We start from the raw sequence: 15,542 nt of genomic DNA, 5'->3' as shown, positions 1-15,542 counted from the left end.
GGCTAGTGCTCCACATGCTAGAGCCAGGTGAGGAAGTGACTTTTTAAATGCATAAACAGAGCAGACTGCTGTGAGGAGTAAAGAGAGAGTATCACCAACTGTTTTGGAGGTCAAGTACCAGGCCCAGTTTTTGCTGCTGACTTATGGACGTGTTTTGAAGAAGGCAGTTTGTTTGTGAGGGTCAAGTTTGGTTGTTGCTTTTCTGCTGACATACATCCATCACTGACTGATGGATCTCATCTCTCACCTGTGGTCACCAGCTCTACGAGCTCATCCACACTGTCCATCCATCCATCCATCCATCCATCCATCCATCATGGACATGGTCTCCTTCCAGTTGGACTTGCCCAAACTGGGGAGGCATCCATATAGATAACTCCCACCTACACTCACCCGCTCTATGAGCTTGAGAAGCATTCTGAGCTGGCAAAGTCAGGATCGGGTCTCCTGGCGCCTCCAGAGTGATGTGCTGGTGTCCAACATGAAGGAGGTCACCCCGGTCACTCCACCAGGAGAGCTAATGAAAGTTTCTGGATGGGTCTCTGTCCTCCAGATGCTGCCCCAGCGACTTTTGTTCCCAGAAGATGTTCAGATGAAACGTCCTTCCCATGTAGACCCTTAAGAGATCTTCACACCATCTACCTGTACATTTGGTCAGCTCGGCTTGGCAACAGCTGGCAGTCTGTTGCTCGCTGTTGGCATCGAGATGGAAACGAAAGTTGAACTCCGACTGTGAAGTGGAAGTGGCGAGGAAACTCCTTTCCCGCCTCAGATAATCCCTCAGGCGTAATTGCTTCTGGTTGGTGAGCGTGGCTAACTCGTCAGGCTTTGATTTGATTGTGCTTGAACGATGCTAGCAAACGAGCACTCTCTCTGGAGCGTTTGACCTCCTCAATATGCCCTTTTTACACTTGGGATTCAGATCTGGAGAGGATGTATTTCGGGCTGCGCAGTCTGCTCGTTTCGTGTGGAAAAAAAACCCTCACAACTTTTTATTTTGGAGACTTGAACTGACAGCATCTCTAATTAAAGTTACATTAAAGAAGGTTTAAATAAATCCCACACTCAGTGAAGAGTCTCCACCGTCAGAGGCAGGCTTCGCTCTGAAACTGCCACAATCGTCGGCGCCCCTACATCTCCACTCTGCTTTTAAGTGAAAGCTTAGTGTCCTATTTCTTGTCTGTCACTCTCTCACACACACACACACACACACACACACACACGCACAACTCTGTCTTTCATTCCGCCTCCTAATAATTCATCCCACCAAATGGCCTCGGAGGAGTCCAGGCGCTTGACGGGGCTCTTGTTGAATTCTGCAATCTGTCAGTTATATGCCAGGCGCATAGCGCAGCATCTGCGGGTGTTTGATGGACGTCGACGACTGGCTGCCAACTGCAGCGTTCCCATTGTGCAGAAAGAGCAGACTCATTTGCTGAGCATTAACCTCTGTCAGTTCACTGCTCTGAGTCCAGTCTCCTCAAGCATCCAGGTTGCCTCTCCTCCATCTATTTCAGCAACCTGTTGTCAACCAGACCTTTCATCAATCCAGCTACTTCTTAGTCGCTCAGATTCTATTTGTTGTTCATGTTTGTAGGCCACCCGTCCATCCCTCTGTCCACCTCTTCATCCATCCATCCATCCATCCATCCCCATGTCCATCCTTCTATCCATCCATCCATCCCTCTGTCCACCTCTTCATCCATCCATCCATCCATCCCTCTGTCCATCCTTCTATCCATCCATCCATCCCTCTGTCCACCTCTTCATCCATCCATCCATCCCTCTGTCCATCCTTCTATCCATCCATCCATCCATCCTCCAATACTTAACCGGAGCTGAGACGCCCAGACTTTGTCCACTGAAACATTCTACAGCTCACCAGAGCACCAGAGTGGGGAGGTGTCCTTGAAGATAACCAAGCAACTCTACTGCCCTCTCTCCACGTGCAGAAGCAGCCCTTTTATTTTGAGACGATGACTAAACTCCCCATTGTATCTGCAGTTGTTTTCTCTTCTTGTCACTCCCCTGGAATTCATGACCACAGCTGACTTCCTCACTCATGACTTTCTCTCCAGGAGTTAACTGCTGTGCCTCCTTGTATCAACTCTCTCTCACCCTGGATGGTGTCTGCTGAGGCCTGAAAGTGTTGAGGGCTTTAGTTGCACCTGTCTCGCCCGGGGTCTGGGACCTTGTCTGCTCCTCTACTCTGCAGCAACTGACCTGGTCTTCCTGGACCTGCGAGGCCTCTGTGGTGTCGCCCTTTGAAATAGTGCGCTCCGTTTCTTTTGAGCCTACTGGATCATTTGTGTCATGATTATTGGAGGTGATATTGTAGTCTGGATGATGGCGTCAGATCTCCGGCCTGGACTCCCACGGCTGTTATTATTGTACAGTATATGCATGTCCTTGTCAGGGACCTTTTATTCTGAATGAATAGCAGATTTGACGACGTGATTGCCGCGCGGAATGTCCCATGAGCTGAACCGTCCTCGTGTTACCTACGTCCTTATTAAGTCATGTGGAGTCTGTAATACTCCCATCCAGAAATTGGCTGGTCATTGTTTCTGAGGTGAGCAGTGAGTGACAAAGTATTTACGTACGGACGCCGGGGAGCCAACGGCCCCGGCCCCGGCCCCGGCCCCGGCCCCGGCCCCGGCCCCGGCCCCGGCCCCGGCCCCGGCCCCGGCCCCGGCCCCGGCCCCTCTGCCAATGTTTCCCAGCCTCTCATCTTGAATCACCTTGTCTTGCAGCCGAGGAGCGGAGCGCCAGGGGCGTCGTGTTATCCTCTGTGGAGCTCCTGGGAATGGACATCTGTCTGAGGTATGTTGAGTGGCTCAGGCAGAGGAGCCTCCCGTGAGTATGAAGACGTCCCGCTCCATTTTAGTGGCCCAGCCAGCTTCAAACAAACGTTTCTCAGGGACCTGAGTACAGGGCCGGTCCTGTGGCGCGGCGTCTGAACCTGGTCTGATGACAGCAGCAATATCTTAGACTCCAGCGCCAAGCTGGTCAGATGAGCTGAGTGTGTGGCGCAGGTATGGCTCTTCTCAGCCTTGTTGACAGCGCCATGTAATTAGCAGTGAGCTCGTTGGTGGAGGGGGCCGACGTGGCGTTTCTCTCTCCGACATGGCTGACAGGGATCAGGCTGAAAAGCAGCATTCACATAGTCTTGGTGCCAAGACCTTTGCCCGGCTGCGCTTCTCTTTTGGAGGAGCAGACCAAATCAGTGTTTCAGAACCTGCTTCAGTCCAGATGGTGGTCTGCGACACCAAAAACCACTTCAGCTCCGATCGATCAGCCACAGATGATGATCGGTGGATCGGCACCGGTCACCGCCGACCACAGCCGGCGCACCGATGGAGCCTCTGCACCTCCCCGGCCCACCGCCGACACCTTCCTGGTCAGACCTGCTCGAGTCACAACTGCCACCTGCATCAGCGCTTACTGCCCTTCATCTCGGGTCCAAAGTGATGATTGTTTTTCTCTCTGCACAAAACATTAGCAGGACATTAGCATTGACTGACAGCTGGCACCGCAGCAGCATCTGGCTGTTTGTCCTCCAGATGAGAAGGTCTCCAACACAGCTTCCTCCAGTATGAGCAGCTGATGACTGTTGAATCAGGTGCCTTGTGAGAAACTCATTTTGGAACTGCAAAACAAGCAGCTGCGTTACGTCTCCCATTAGATGCTGGTGTGTATTCACGTCACATGTTTCTCATCACAACATCCACCCTCCCCTCTGGATAGTCATCCAAATGCTCGTTGCTATTCGAGCCGCAGCGCCGCGCGCCCACCTGCCCATCAGGAGCCATGAACCCTTCAGACTGGGAACAATCACCATGCGATCGCTCTCGAGGAACACTTGGAGCCCAGATATGGAAGAGGTCCGAGGAGGTTTGAGAGCGGGGAAAACCATCAACAATTCTGAGAAGACGAGTCAACCAGGGGCCCATCATGTCTGTTGCTCAGACGCCTTGGTCTGGCTCTTCTTTGACAGAAGGAGGGCTCAACGGGCGACTTGAAAGCAGGAATGGAGAGTAGACAGCAGACCTCAGTGAAGTCAGTAGGAAGGAGCGCAGCGTTAAAGTTCACTACTCCAGTGCTTCTTATATCCATTCCTACTAGCCCTGCCATGTCAAGTGGACACTGCTGATCTGAAAGAGTTAGCCTCTAATCTGAAGCCAAAGCACAGCTTGTAACTGAGAGAATGAGTTTTCAGGCAAAGAAGCTTCACCTTGTGAGGTCCTCAGACCCACTTTATTGTGAAGTGCATGTTTCATGTTAAACGCGGTGCAGCTGTGAAGCCAAGACCTGCTGCTGCAACTGCCAGTGAAACACAGTGGGGGCCAAACAAAGTGGATCATATCTTTTGGTGCTGCTCCACTTGATTGGAGGTCAAGTTTAGCTCCAAGCTGGTACGTACAGCTCCTACTGCTCCACCGAAAGCACCAAATGACGAGATGATCCGAAACTAAGAGCAGCGCTGTTTCAATTTGCCTCAACCTTTCCGACGTTCCCAGCTTGATAATCTGTCGGCTGGAGCCTGGACATGCATTTGTGGAGACCCATTTGCTGCTGCTCTAGACTCTTGTAGATTTGGATTTCGGGCCACCTGACCTGCCGAACCAGATGGTCCCCGCAGCCACGAGTGCTGTCCCCACAGAGATGAAATAGTGGACCAAGGTCGCGCCATCATTTTAGCGTCAGCGTGGAGGCGCCTGGCTGACACTGATCACCAGTGTGACTCGCGTTTAAGCCTGGCGTCTGACTCTCGCCACCGCGGCCGCCATGTTGAACTGTAGATGAAAGTGTCCGTGACACGTGTTCCAAAGCTGATTCAGCCACCCAGAAGATCCTCCCAAGAGTGTGGAGACACGCCTGCTATCAACAGTGTGGAGTGCAGTAATCCCAGGAGACACTGTGTCCTGTGGGATTACAAGTGGTGAAGCATTAACTGGCGGGAATAAATCCGACGTGTGCGGCTGCAGAACTCCTCGTGTCCCAAACTCGTCTCACGGACTTCTCACCCGCTCCTGACTAGAGGTTTGGAGGTCTGGGAGTCATGTTGCTGGTTCCTGGCCCTGCAGGTACGGACGCTTCCTCGGCCTGCTGACAGACGATGCTGCTGAGGACTTGACTCTGCTCATGAAGACGGTGAAGATGCTCCTGACCTCGCAGCGAGTCCAGACCGCCTCCACTCTGGGTATCCTTGAAACAATGAACCTCATTTCTAGGTCCATCAGGTCGTAAGAATGCTCTTTTTCCGAGAGATGTTTTGTTCCAGTGTTCCTACGTGTTCCCTCATGTTTTGCTGCGTTCACACGTTCTTTGACCTGCCGACCCAGTGACGCTGCAGGACGGGTACCTGGGCCACGACTGGCTGCTCTCCACAGTCTTCCTGCTGATGGGCGGAGCCCGCGGTCGCTCTCTGAGCGTCCTCCTGAGCCTCTCCACTCTGCTCACATCCGCCTTCATGTGGCCGGCCAGGATTCACGCTTCCGTAAGTGCTTGGACGTCCACCTCGATCACCAAGGTTGATCACCAAGGTCTTGGATTACTCATCTGTTTGTCAGGAAGCAGTCACTGAAGCCAGGTCCAGTCCTGGGAGTGTGTTGGTTTAGTTGATCAAACTCAGCACAGTGAAGGAAGAAACACGCAATATTCAACAAGGTGCCGTGAGCAGCAGCCAATACCAGTCAGAACCACCCGCTGCATCAACACTCGGTGTCCCCGGCGACCGCGCCCAGCCTGTGGCCGGAAACTAACCGCCACGTTTCCACCGTCAACACAGTGATGCTTAACCAGTTGGGCCGCGAGAAGCTTTTGTTTTACACCTCAGTTTTAATCCACTTGACACCTATGACGGCAGCAGTGAGTCACTGAATTGACTTGACAGCTGCACATCTGCGACAGTTACCAACTATGGAGAAATTCTTGAGAAGAAAGAAACATCAAGAAAGTGATGGTGCCACCAACAGTGAAAACACCAGTTTTTAAAATTGATTTTATTGCGATATTTTCATTCACACTTTACTTATCTTCTTTAGTCTTTATTTATGAAAATATTTTATGATATTTAGACATTGTTTTATCATAATTTATTTCATTCAGAATTACACTCAGTAAATTTGACTTGCACCTGCTTCTGCAGCTGGTTGGACTTTTCTCTGTCAAATATCTCATTTCACGTATTTGGTTATGGAACACAAATGACATCAGCAATTCTGGACTGACTTCTGTTCTACTGTCCTATTCCTTGAATGGGCCCCGGACCCAGTTGTGCTGGAGAGGTGAAGAGCCCCTGCTTCCCATCTCTGACTAAACCCTGGTGTCGCCGTGCTCTTGGATCACCGAACCTCCTCTCCCTCACCAGGCGGATCTTCACTTTGCCCTCCAACAGACTTGTTGGCAGCCGTCAGCGCCCAGGAGGCCTGGCGTGCAATAAAGAAGGTGACATCACCCTCATGGGCTGCCACAGCGTGGAGATACCTCACCCCATCAAAGTCATGTCTCCACGTGGAGACAGAGCGCGGACCCGGGCTGAAGAAGCAGGAAACAATGGTGGCAAACGGCGGAGGAGATGAAGTCCCAGACGTTCTCATCTGCTTCTGCCGCGCCAAGCCATGACTGCTCCCTTTGACTTGACTGATGCCTGCCGCTGCTTTGGTTGTGACGCCCAGACAGACGGAGAGTCGCTGCCTGCAGCCGTCCATTTCACCAGTGGCTCAGGCCAGAGTCATCCAGAGGAGCCTCAACTGCTCTCTGTGTTTAACGTGTGATCAGCTGACCGACCTTCATGGAGGTCACGCGCCCGTCACCCCCCGCCCCCTGGGCGCTGTAGACCATGATTGACAAAACAATCTTTACTTGATCTTATTGTTTCTATGGCTGTTTGCCAGTGCAGTTTATGCACTGCATGCCATCTTCAATTTCACTTGCCTTGTTTGTTGTTGTTGTTTCTTATTGTTTGGTTCCTCCTTTATTCAGAATAATTTTCACACACGATGTATTTATTATATATGTATGTATGTATATATATATATATATGTATATATATATATATATATATATATATATATATACACATTTCATTTCTGCACTTAATATTATTTGTAAATGAATACTTTTCAGTGTTTTTGTGTTTCATTATTCCATAGATATTGCTTCATTTAGCACACGTAAATCACCATTAGTTGAGAGACTGAGCACCACGGCTGTGGAGCTGAGCCCCAGACGGCAAGCCAGTATTTGATCAGATGAGAGCAGACGTTGGTGGGTCTGAATCTCAAACTCCTTCATGTGTTCCCGTCCCTCCCGTTGCGCTGTTGCAGGTCCATCTTCCGGCTGAAGTCTCGCAGTCCGGCATCCCTCCAGTCTACTGGTGCACGGCTCACTACGTGGAGATGCTGCTGAAGGCTGAAGTTCCTCTGGTCCACTCCGCCTTCAGGATGTCTGGATTCACCCCGTCTCAGGTGAGCGTCCCGTTGAATCTTTTCTCTGATTTATTTCTCTCTTTTCAAAAATGTATTCATGAAATGATCTACTTATTGTTAGATGAAACGGCTGAAATACTACATTTGTGATGCCGATCTATTTGCCTCACTCGTCTCAGGTTGTTGACTTTGGGCCTAATACTCACCTTAACTTGTGTCTTCTGAATGAAACCCACAGATGTTGACCTGCGCCCTGAACTCAGGAGCCACAGAGATGAATAGAGCCTTATTGACTTTCTCGTGAAACTCCATTAACACCGAGTGAAACAACAGCTTTCATATCTCATTTATTCTGGATGCTTTCGGTGATGACTGGAGCTCTTGTTTCTGCTCCCTGTTAAATCACAGGAGCGTCAGATGAAGGTCGGAACATGAGTCTCTGTCTCCCAGAGCCTTCTGATTCGGACTTGAAACACCCCAAACCTGACTTTGACGCTGGCTTGCATCAGCACTCAAAGCTAGCATGGCTTTCTGCTCGCTACCTGACAGGAGCAACTTCCAAAAGCAAAGCGCGTTTTCCTCCCGTTAAGTCGTGCGGCGTTTCATCACTGCCTCCGTCTCCTGGCAGCTGACAGTTGGTGTAATGTTCGGCGGCACGACTCGTCTGCGTCTGAGATCTGAACCCCGCTCGCTCTTCCAAGCTGCGGCAGACGCTCGCCCGGAGAGGGAGAGTTTGGAGAGTGGAGATGCAGATGTGGCGACTGGTGTTCACCTGTGTCAGGTGGTATTTAGGTCGAGTCGCGTCACGGATGTGTCCTAGAGCCTGGCTGCTGCTTTGCCTCTCATTCAGACACACGCGTAGGTTGGATGATGATGATGATGATGACTACGGTGACAGAGATGATGATGGTGCGGGTGATGATGATGATGATGAGTCAAAGATGAGGGTGATGAAGAGTCTAGACACAAGAGAAGTTCAACTGTAAACAGTCACTTTTGGGTGACGTTTGCTCTCCGATTCATGACTGGTAACAGCATCGAATGACTCAACTGAAAGCACAAACTAGAATCTCATCAGGCCTCCAACACACCGCACCACACCACCCCAGTGCGTGCGCTGAAGGCGGCGTGTGCGAGCAGAGGCTCCAGTGTCGTCGCGTCAGTGATGTCGGAGCTTCTCTCCCGCGATGCACCTCAGCCGCCGTGTCAGCTGCAGAAAGAAACAATAGCTCTCATCTCCTCTCCTGGTCGTCCCATAATCCCTCTTTAATATTAAACACAGTTGTTGTCAGGCGCTGCGTGGAAGTAAACAAGGTCCCAGACAGATGATAAGGAGCATCAACAAACAAAGGCTGATGAGAACATTAGCCGCATTAGCTTCACGCCGTCCTCTGATTACACCTCATTTGTTTGTTCCGGTTCGTACACAACTCTCTTAATGGCTTTCACGTGCGCTGGCTTCAACGCAACAGCAAAGCACCAGTCACAAGCTCTGATCCCATTGATGAGCAGCACACAGCAATAAACAGCTGAACCTGACAAGCAACGATGAAAGTCCATCAGCAGTCCAACACTCAGGCGCCACGCAGCAAATCACATCCAACCACGGATCAATCAGGTCCAGGCAGCAACACGTGGCTCCACTGCCTGATGTTCAGCACGACGACAATTAGCGTCCCACAGCAGTTGACTATTAAACACAGCACACAGCGAGAGGAACAAACGAAAGACTGCCTGCAACTACTCAACAGCTGTTCGTCACACACCCCACACACATGAGCTGGAGGACCACTCCACAGCAGCGGATCAGCCAAGCACCAACACTGCCACTGCTAACTGTGAAGCGCGCTGTCCACCAGTGATCCCAAAGCACGAGAGGAAATCACGAGGACACAGTCCGTTGCAACACCTCATGCTCAAAACACAAGGCATGTTCGTTGTGTCGGCACCAGTTGGTTCTGTGTGCTGCTTTGGAGTTGGGTTGTGCTCCGATGTGTTGTTTTCGATCCGACTGTCGTTGTTTTTTTTTTCTTATCATGTTGCTGTGTGACCCCTCTTGGATAGTGGGGGGCGCCCTTTGTCTCTGGCTCATGATCTTGATTGACAGTTTCTCAGTTTGGTGACCTGTTGTTTGGTTCCTCCAGGATGAGGCTCAGCTCCTCTGGATCTGTGCCGGGAAAGTGTCCGGGTTGTAGATGAGATTTTCACCTGGTGGAGGAGTCAGGTTATCTCAGGGTCTGGTTCAGGAGTGAAGGAAGGGTAGAGATGGATGGATCCTGAGATGGTGGAGAAAGACACGGCTCTCCCCCGACCGGTGGGCTTCTCCTCTCACCTGTGCTCACAAGCAGCCATCCAGGAGAGACTGAGAGTGGGACCTCTGCAAACAGGACTTTATTTCACTCCTGCCTGTGTAAAACAGCGTCTTTTTGTTTCCCTTCACATTTTATTGATGAGATCTAAACCCTTTGCGCGCGTGCTTGAGTCAGATGGTGGAAAACAAAATCAAAGGCTTGTGTGTTTCGCTGTCGGAATGTTAATTCCTCACGCCGTCTCACATTTCAAGCGCCATCTTTTGAGGATGGAGCTTTGGAGTTGGCTTCTGGAAGCGTCTCCCAGTGGAGATCCGCCACATCAGTCAGGGACTCTCTGAGAAAACTTAAAAAGTAACCCTACTTTCCAAAGGCCTCTGGCTTTTTGGGATTCTTCAAAGACGCAGCAATCATTCAGGAGCTAGTTAGGGAGGTGGAAATAAGAAGTTCTCTCTGCCGCAGATGTGCCTCCACTGGCTGGGCCAGTGCTTCTGGAACTACCTGGACTGGCCTCAGATCTGCCACTACGTCTCCACCTGTGTGCTGATGGGAGCCGACTACCAGGTCTACGTGTGTGTGGCCATCTTCAAGCATCTGCAGCCGGACATCCTGCTCAGGACTCAGTCCCAGGAGCTGCAGCTCTTCCTCAAGGTAACAGCCAGACACGGACGCTGGTCTCGAGCTGATGCTCCGTGGAGGCCACCCTGGCTACATGGGTAGCAAATTTGAAAAAATGAATAGAAACTACAAATTTGTGAATAAAGGAAGTGTATCGAAGTGAAAGGAAATGTAGCCCCCAAAACAGTAAGTCATGGGTCATTTTATGTGCATAAGTGTTCATTGTAACAAGTGACTTCTTGAATTCTCAATAAGATAAATAGAATTTGTAATTGTTAATGAGGCTTACAGCCAGCAATATCTATGTTTTTTTCAAGTCAGCAGGGACATCGAATGGTTTCATTCGCTGGTGGCAAGTGCCAACCATCTCTTCTTTGTGAAGACATGAGCAGTGCGGGTCTCGTCCCTCTCTCTCCTTCACTCTCCGCCGCCGTCAGCAGAAGCCGCCGCCGTTTTGAAGTTTGCTTAACAGCAGCTGGCGTTTTACACGCCGCCATCTGTGATCCGCATCCCGGGAAACTGTTGGGAAAGTTGCAGCCACTTCTGAGGGACGTTGGCAGGTGATTGGATGAGCCATCTGTCCGTCACATCTGCAGCCGCCGCTGACAGGAAGCCGTTTGAACTGTTGTTGGAGCGCTGCTGTGATCGCAAAACTCGGTGACCTCCTTCTGTCAGGAGCTGGCAGGGGGAACCTTCTGAGTTGGGAGGGAACTGACTTGCTCCAGATCTGGTTTGGACTCCACTTTCGCTATGAGGTTTTGGTGCAGATGGTTCTGATGGGGCCCGGGACCGTCTCTGTCTCCTCAAGTCTCGTCCCTCTGTCATGAGCAGTTCTCCCTCCATTCGCCAGCTTATCGTTAGAGCTGAAGTTCTGTGGCTCTGCTGAAGATCCGTGGCTCTGCTGAAGTTCTGTGGCTCCATGTGAAGTTCCGTGGCTCTGCTGAAGTTCCGTGGCTCCATGTGAAGTTCCATGGCTCTGCTGAAGTTCCGTGGCTCTGCTGAAGTTCCGTGGATCTGCTGAAGTTCCGTGGCTCCATGTGAAGTTCCGTGGCTCTGCTGAAGTTCCGTGGCTTCATGTGAAGTTCCGTGGCTCTGCTGAAGTTCTGTGGCTCCATGTGAAGTTCCATGGCTCTGCTGAAGTTCCATGGCTCTGCTGAAGTTCTGTGGCTCTGCTGAAGTTCCATGGCTCTGCTGAAGTTCTGTGGCTCTGCTGAAGTTCTGTGGCTCTGCTGAAGTTCTGTGGCTCTGCTGAAGTTCCGTGGCTCTGCTGAAGTTCCGTGGCTTTGTGTGAAGTCGGTGCTGTTTTAGGTGGGAGAATGAAAAGCTCATGGTCCTCTTCCCGGGTGATTACGGCGGCAGCTGCTGGCTGATACGACGTGACATGATTGTCAGGAAGCCTCTCCTTCCTGTTGAAGCTGCAAGAAATAAAACCACCACAAAACACATTGGAGGAGAGACAAAGAAGCAAATTAGACGACTGCTGACGAGCCGCAAAAGTCATTAAACATGGCTAATTGTTTTCTCTTAATTGCCCTTGATGGAGATGGAGAGTGTGTGTGTGTGAGTGTGAGTCTGTGTGTGTGTGAGTGTGTGTGAGTGTGTGTGAGTGTGAGTGTGAGTGTGTGTGTGTGTGTGTGTGTGTGTGTGTGTGTGTGTGTCAGTGTCAGTCAGGAGCACCGGCGTTGTCATGGCAGCGGAGTTTGAGGCTGGACTAGGAACCCCCTCAGTCCCACTTGAAAGTCCAGTCTGGAGTCTTGCCCGAGGCCCCACAACTCTGACTCACTCTCTCTTGCAGGAGGAGCCCATTCAGGGCTTCAGGTTCGGCCCCCACCTGGATTTCATGGAGCACCTGGAGAGCCGCTACAGGAGCCTGGTTCTGACCGACATGAGCCGAGTCAGGACCGACCTCACTCTGAGGACGTAGGAACACGGATCAGCGGAAGGTTCCGGCGCGTGGATCAGAGCCTTCAGCAGATGGAGTCGCCGCTCGGACTGGTGTCGGTCGATCTGGACCAAAACCTAGCGCCTTTCGTCTGCCAGACATTTGCCATGAGGAAACCAAAAGTGGGACACTGACTCTGGGAGTTGTGGTCTCCCATAAAGGTAACACACTGGGAGGTGGGGTCCTCTGCGGCCCACCTTTTCACACAGAGGTGCAACCACATGAAACACACGGGAGAGGAAGTGGTGTGTGTGTTCTGTGACCTGAGTCTGTCCCGCTCCTCATGCCAGCGTGTGTCCTCGCCTGGGCAGTTGGTGTGTGTCTCGTGTGTTACCTGGTTTGCGTGTCGCCTGCTTCTGTCCTGCTGCGGTGTGTGCTGTGTTGCTGAGCCGCTCCTCGTGTGGAAGCTGCATGAGGACGCCGGCGTCTGGGCAATAAAGCCTCATTAGCAGGCGTCCCACGACCCTGTGTGGACGCCCCTCTCTGAAGAACTAAGCACCTCGGCCCCTCCTGTTCAGGCGGACAAACCTGAGCCGTTCAATATCTTGCTCATGGGCTCCTGGACCTGAAATGGAACCTGGTAAACGTCGCTCCTCCCCACGCGCCCCTCCATGCTTCCTCCGTCTTCATGGCCCACATTTGTATTCTTCCATGGTTTTGGCCGCCATCAAGCCCTCGCAAGCTTCTCTCGCGGGAAATATCTCATTCGATGGCCAGTCGGCTTTAGAAGGCAGCAGCGAGTCGGCGTGAGGCCATTTGTTGTGTGAAGCGGACGTGACGCGCCGTGCATTCGACCGTGTGAGTCTCTGTCTCTGGAGCTAAACCTGATTCTGTTTTGTCACCTGTGTAACTGTGTGCTTCCAGATGTTTCCAGGCGTCTGAAGGAGTGTGTGTGTGTGTGTGTGTGTGTGTGTGTGTGTGTGTGCTATTGTGTGTCTCCACGTGTGTGTGATTGAGTGTGTACGATAAGCCTTGGTTTTGTTCCGTTGTTGTGTGCCTGGTTGACATGAGCCAACATCAGTGTTCTCAGTCCGAGGTGGCGTTTCCTGTCCTGTCTCTTGGTTTCTGTCTCAGTTTGTGTTTTAGCCTCTGCCATCGTGCATGTACTCTGGGGCCTGTTTGTGTACACACTTGCCTCATCCTTGTGTTTAGAACTAGTCCAGTTGTGTCTGGTCCGAACACCCTGCTGGATTTGGAGCGGCTGGGCTCAGTGCTGCTGCGGTGCGTGTCGTCTCCATCTGGACTTGTGGTGTCACAGGAGGCGTTTTTGAACCTTCAGTTACACCAATCTGCGCGCTCCTCCCGCCAAATCCCTTTGTTTGTGCTGGGTTTGACTTTCAACTTTCTCACACTTCTCCCTGAAGTGTTGCTGGTCTGGCTGCCTTCCCTGGCCAGTTCACCTCGCTGGCTGGACCTCCACAGGTGGCTCCCCTGAAGACGCTTGACTGCTGCCCTTCTGGAGTGCTCCATGGCCCAGCATCATGCAGCCTGGTATCAGCTTTCACATGATCCGGATCAGATGGAGGACCAGCCGAGGGTGCGGGGTGGCCCCGTGTTCTGGGGAGGCCCCTGGAGAGACGCTCCTCCACCTCTCTTCCACCTCCTTCTCATCGTCAGCCATCTCAGCGCAGCTTCTTCTCACGATCACACCGCTCCTTCATTGGTCCTAGCCAGGACGGGCTAACGGCCTGCAGGGGCCCGCGGTGAGGGATGATGGCCACCACCTTCAGAGCCTGCCGCCCTTCAGACGGCGCTCCACACCGACGCTTGGGTTTTTTTTTTTTTTGCAGCTCTGCTGCAGCTCTTCTGGAGCTCTTGTGGAGCCCTTCTGGAGCTCTACTGCAGCTCTTCTGGAGCTCTGCTGGAGCTCTTGTGGAGCCCTTCTGGAGCTCTGCTGGAGCCCTTCTGGAGCTCTTCTGGAGCTCTACTGCAGCTCTTCTGGAGCTCTGCTGTAGCTCAACTCGAGCTCTACTCGAGCTCTTCTGGAGCTCTGCTGGAGCCCTTCTGGAGCTCTTCTGGAGCTCTTCTGGAGCCCTTCTGGAGCTCTACTGCAGCTCTACTGCAGCTCTGCTGGAGCTCTGCTGGAGCTCAACTGGAGCTCTACTCGAGCTCTTCTGGAGCTCTGCTGGAGCCCTTCTGGAGCTCTTCTGGAGCTCTTCTGGAGCCCTTCTGGAGCTCTACTGCAGCTCTGCTGGAGCTCTGCTGGAGCTCAACTGGAGCTCTTCTGGAGCCCTTCTGGAGCCTCCCTCCAGCGCCGCTCTCTTCCTGTCATCGGCGTCAGACACGCAGATGTTGGTGTGGAGTGGAGGCCCTGGTGAGGTGACTGGGAACCGTCTGTCCTGGGTTTGACCTCACCTCTCCCTCAGAGGGTCTCAGTCACATGACAGAGTCCATGACCAGCTAGATCACCGTCCTCTGACTCCCCTGCATGGAGTGGCCAACAGGCCAATATTCGGCGGCAACTGCTGCGAGTGCGGCCGCGGCGTGAGTCCAGGTGAGATGCTCAGGTTCGGTGACCAACCTCCTCCAGAGTTGGCGCCCACCAGCATCTCTCTGTCCTGTTCCCACTCCAGTCCATCCAGACCAGTCATGGGTCCCGAGCCCTGGTGACGCCAGCGCCCTGGCTAGCACGCCGCTTCTGTCTCCCCTCTGAATGTACCCCACATTTGCTCCAGTGGTAATCAGCAAGATGGCTGCTGGCGTTGCCATGTTTGAAGCCAGTGGCACGCGTGGCTTGAACACGGCTCCTCCTGGATGATGAGCGCATTACCTCTCACCAGACGCTTCATTCGATCGGTGTGGGGGGAACGGCGTCCAGCCTGATGAGGCGCCACTTGGCCCCATGGGAGATGGCAGCAAACCGTATCTTGACTGGCTGGAGAGCGACTGTGGGAGGAAGAGCGCTCTGGCAGAGGGAACCCAGGAGCCCAGACTCGCTGGCATGAGAAGTCGCCATGTGGCCAGGTCCAGAGTGTCACACGTTGGAATTCTCCTCACGCCCGCAGCATCCTGCCTTACACTCATTCATTCACTTTGGAACTCTGGTGTTGTGATGTACAGCCTGAATATGAAACAAAGGCTGCTCCGAGCAAACATGGCTGATTGAAAAAGGGGAATTGCAAACTTGTCAAAATGAAACGGAGTCTAGGCAGAAGAGCCGCCTGTGACTCGATAACACATTTAATAAAAAGCCAAAGCTGCTGAGGCGTGTTGTTTCCGTGAAATGAAGTGTTGTGTTAC

At 52.3% G+C, this 15,542-nt stretch overlaps 1 protein-coding gene across 9 annotated transcripts in view; it reads left to right on the top strand.

Annotated features, from left to right (window-relative positions):
* tbc1d32 (TBC1 domain family, member 32) overlaps window positions 1-14,070 on the top strand; it is a 43,993-nt gene extending 29,923 nt beyond the window's left edge. For 5 of the 9 annotated variants that reach the window (XM_053880252.1, XM_053880250.1, XM_053880251.1 and 2 more), the window contains 6 exons: window positions 2,754-2,823; window positions 5,088-5,203; window positions 5,346-5,500; window positions 7,332-7,472; window positions 10,205-10,393; window positions 10,682-12,294. In XM_053880252.1, the coding sequence (XP_053736227.1) occupies window positions 2,754-2,823; window positions 5,088-5,203; window positions 5,346-5,500; window positions 7,332-7,472; window positions 10,205-10,393; window positions 10,682-10,924 (914 nt within the window). In that variant the 3' untranslated portion in view covers window positions 10,925-12,294. Of the gene's footprint in view, window positions 1-2,753; window positions 2,824-5,087; window positions 5,204-5,345; window positions 5,501-7,331; window positions 7,473-10,204; window positions 10,394-10,681 lie in introns of those variants that run through there. The other 4 variants (XM_053880254.1, XM_053880253.1, XR_008416196.1 and 1 more) reach the window with 3 other exon arrangements.
* The last annotated feature ends 1,472 nt before the right edge of the window (window positions 14,071-15,542 follow it).

Source organism: Synchiropus splendidus, chromosome 12 (assembly GCF_027744825.2).
Source record: "Synchiropus splendidus isolate RoL2022-P1 chromosome 12, RoL_Sspl_1.0, whole genome shotgun sequence".
NCBI classification, from domain to species: Eukaryota; Metazoa; Chordata; class Actinopteri; order Syngnathiformes; family Callionymidae; genus Synchiropus; species Synchiropus splendidus.
The sequence above is the reverse complement of the archived record's forward strand: the minus strand, read 5'-3'. Positions and strand labels throughout refer to the sequence as shown.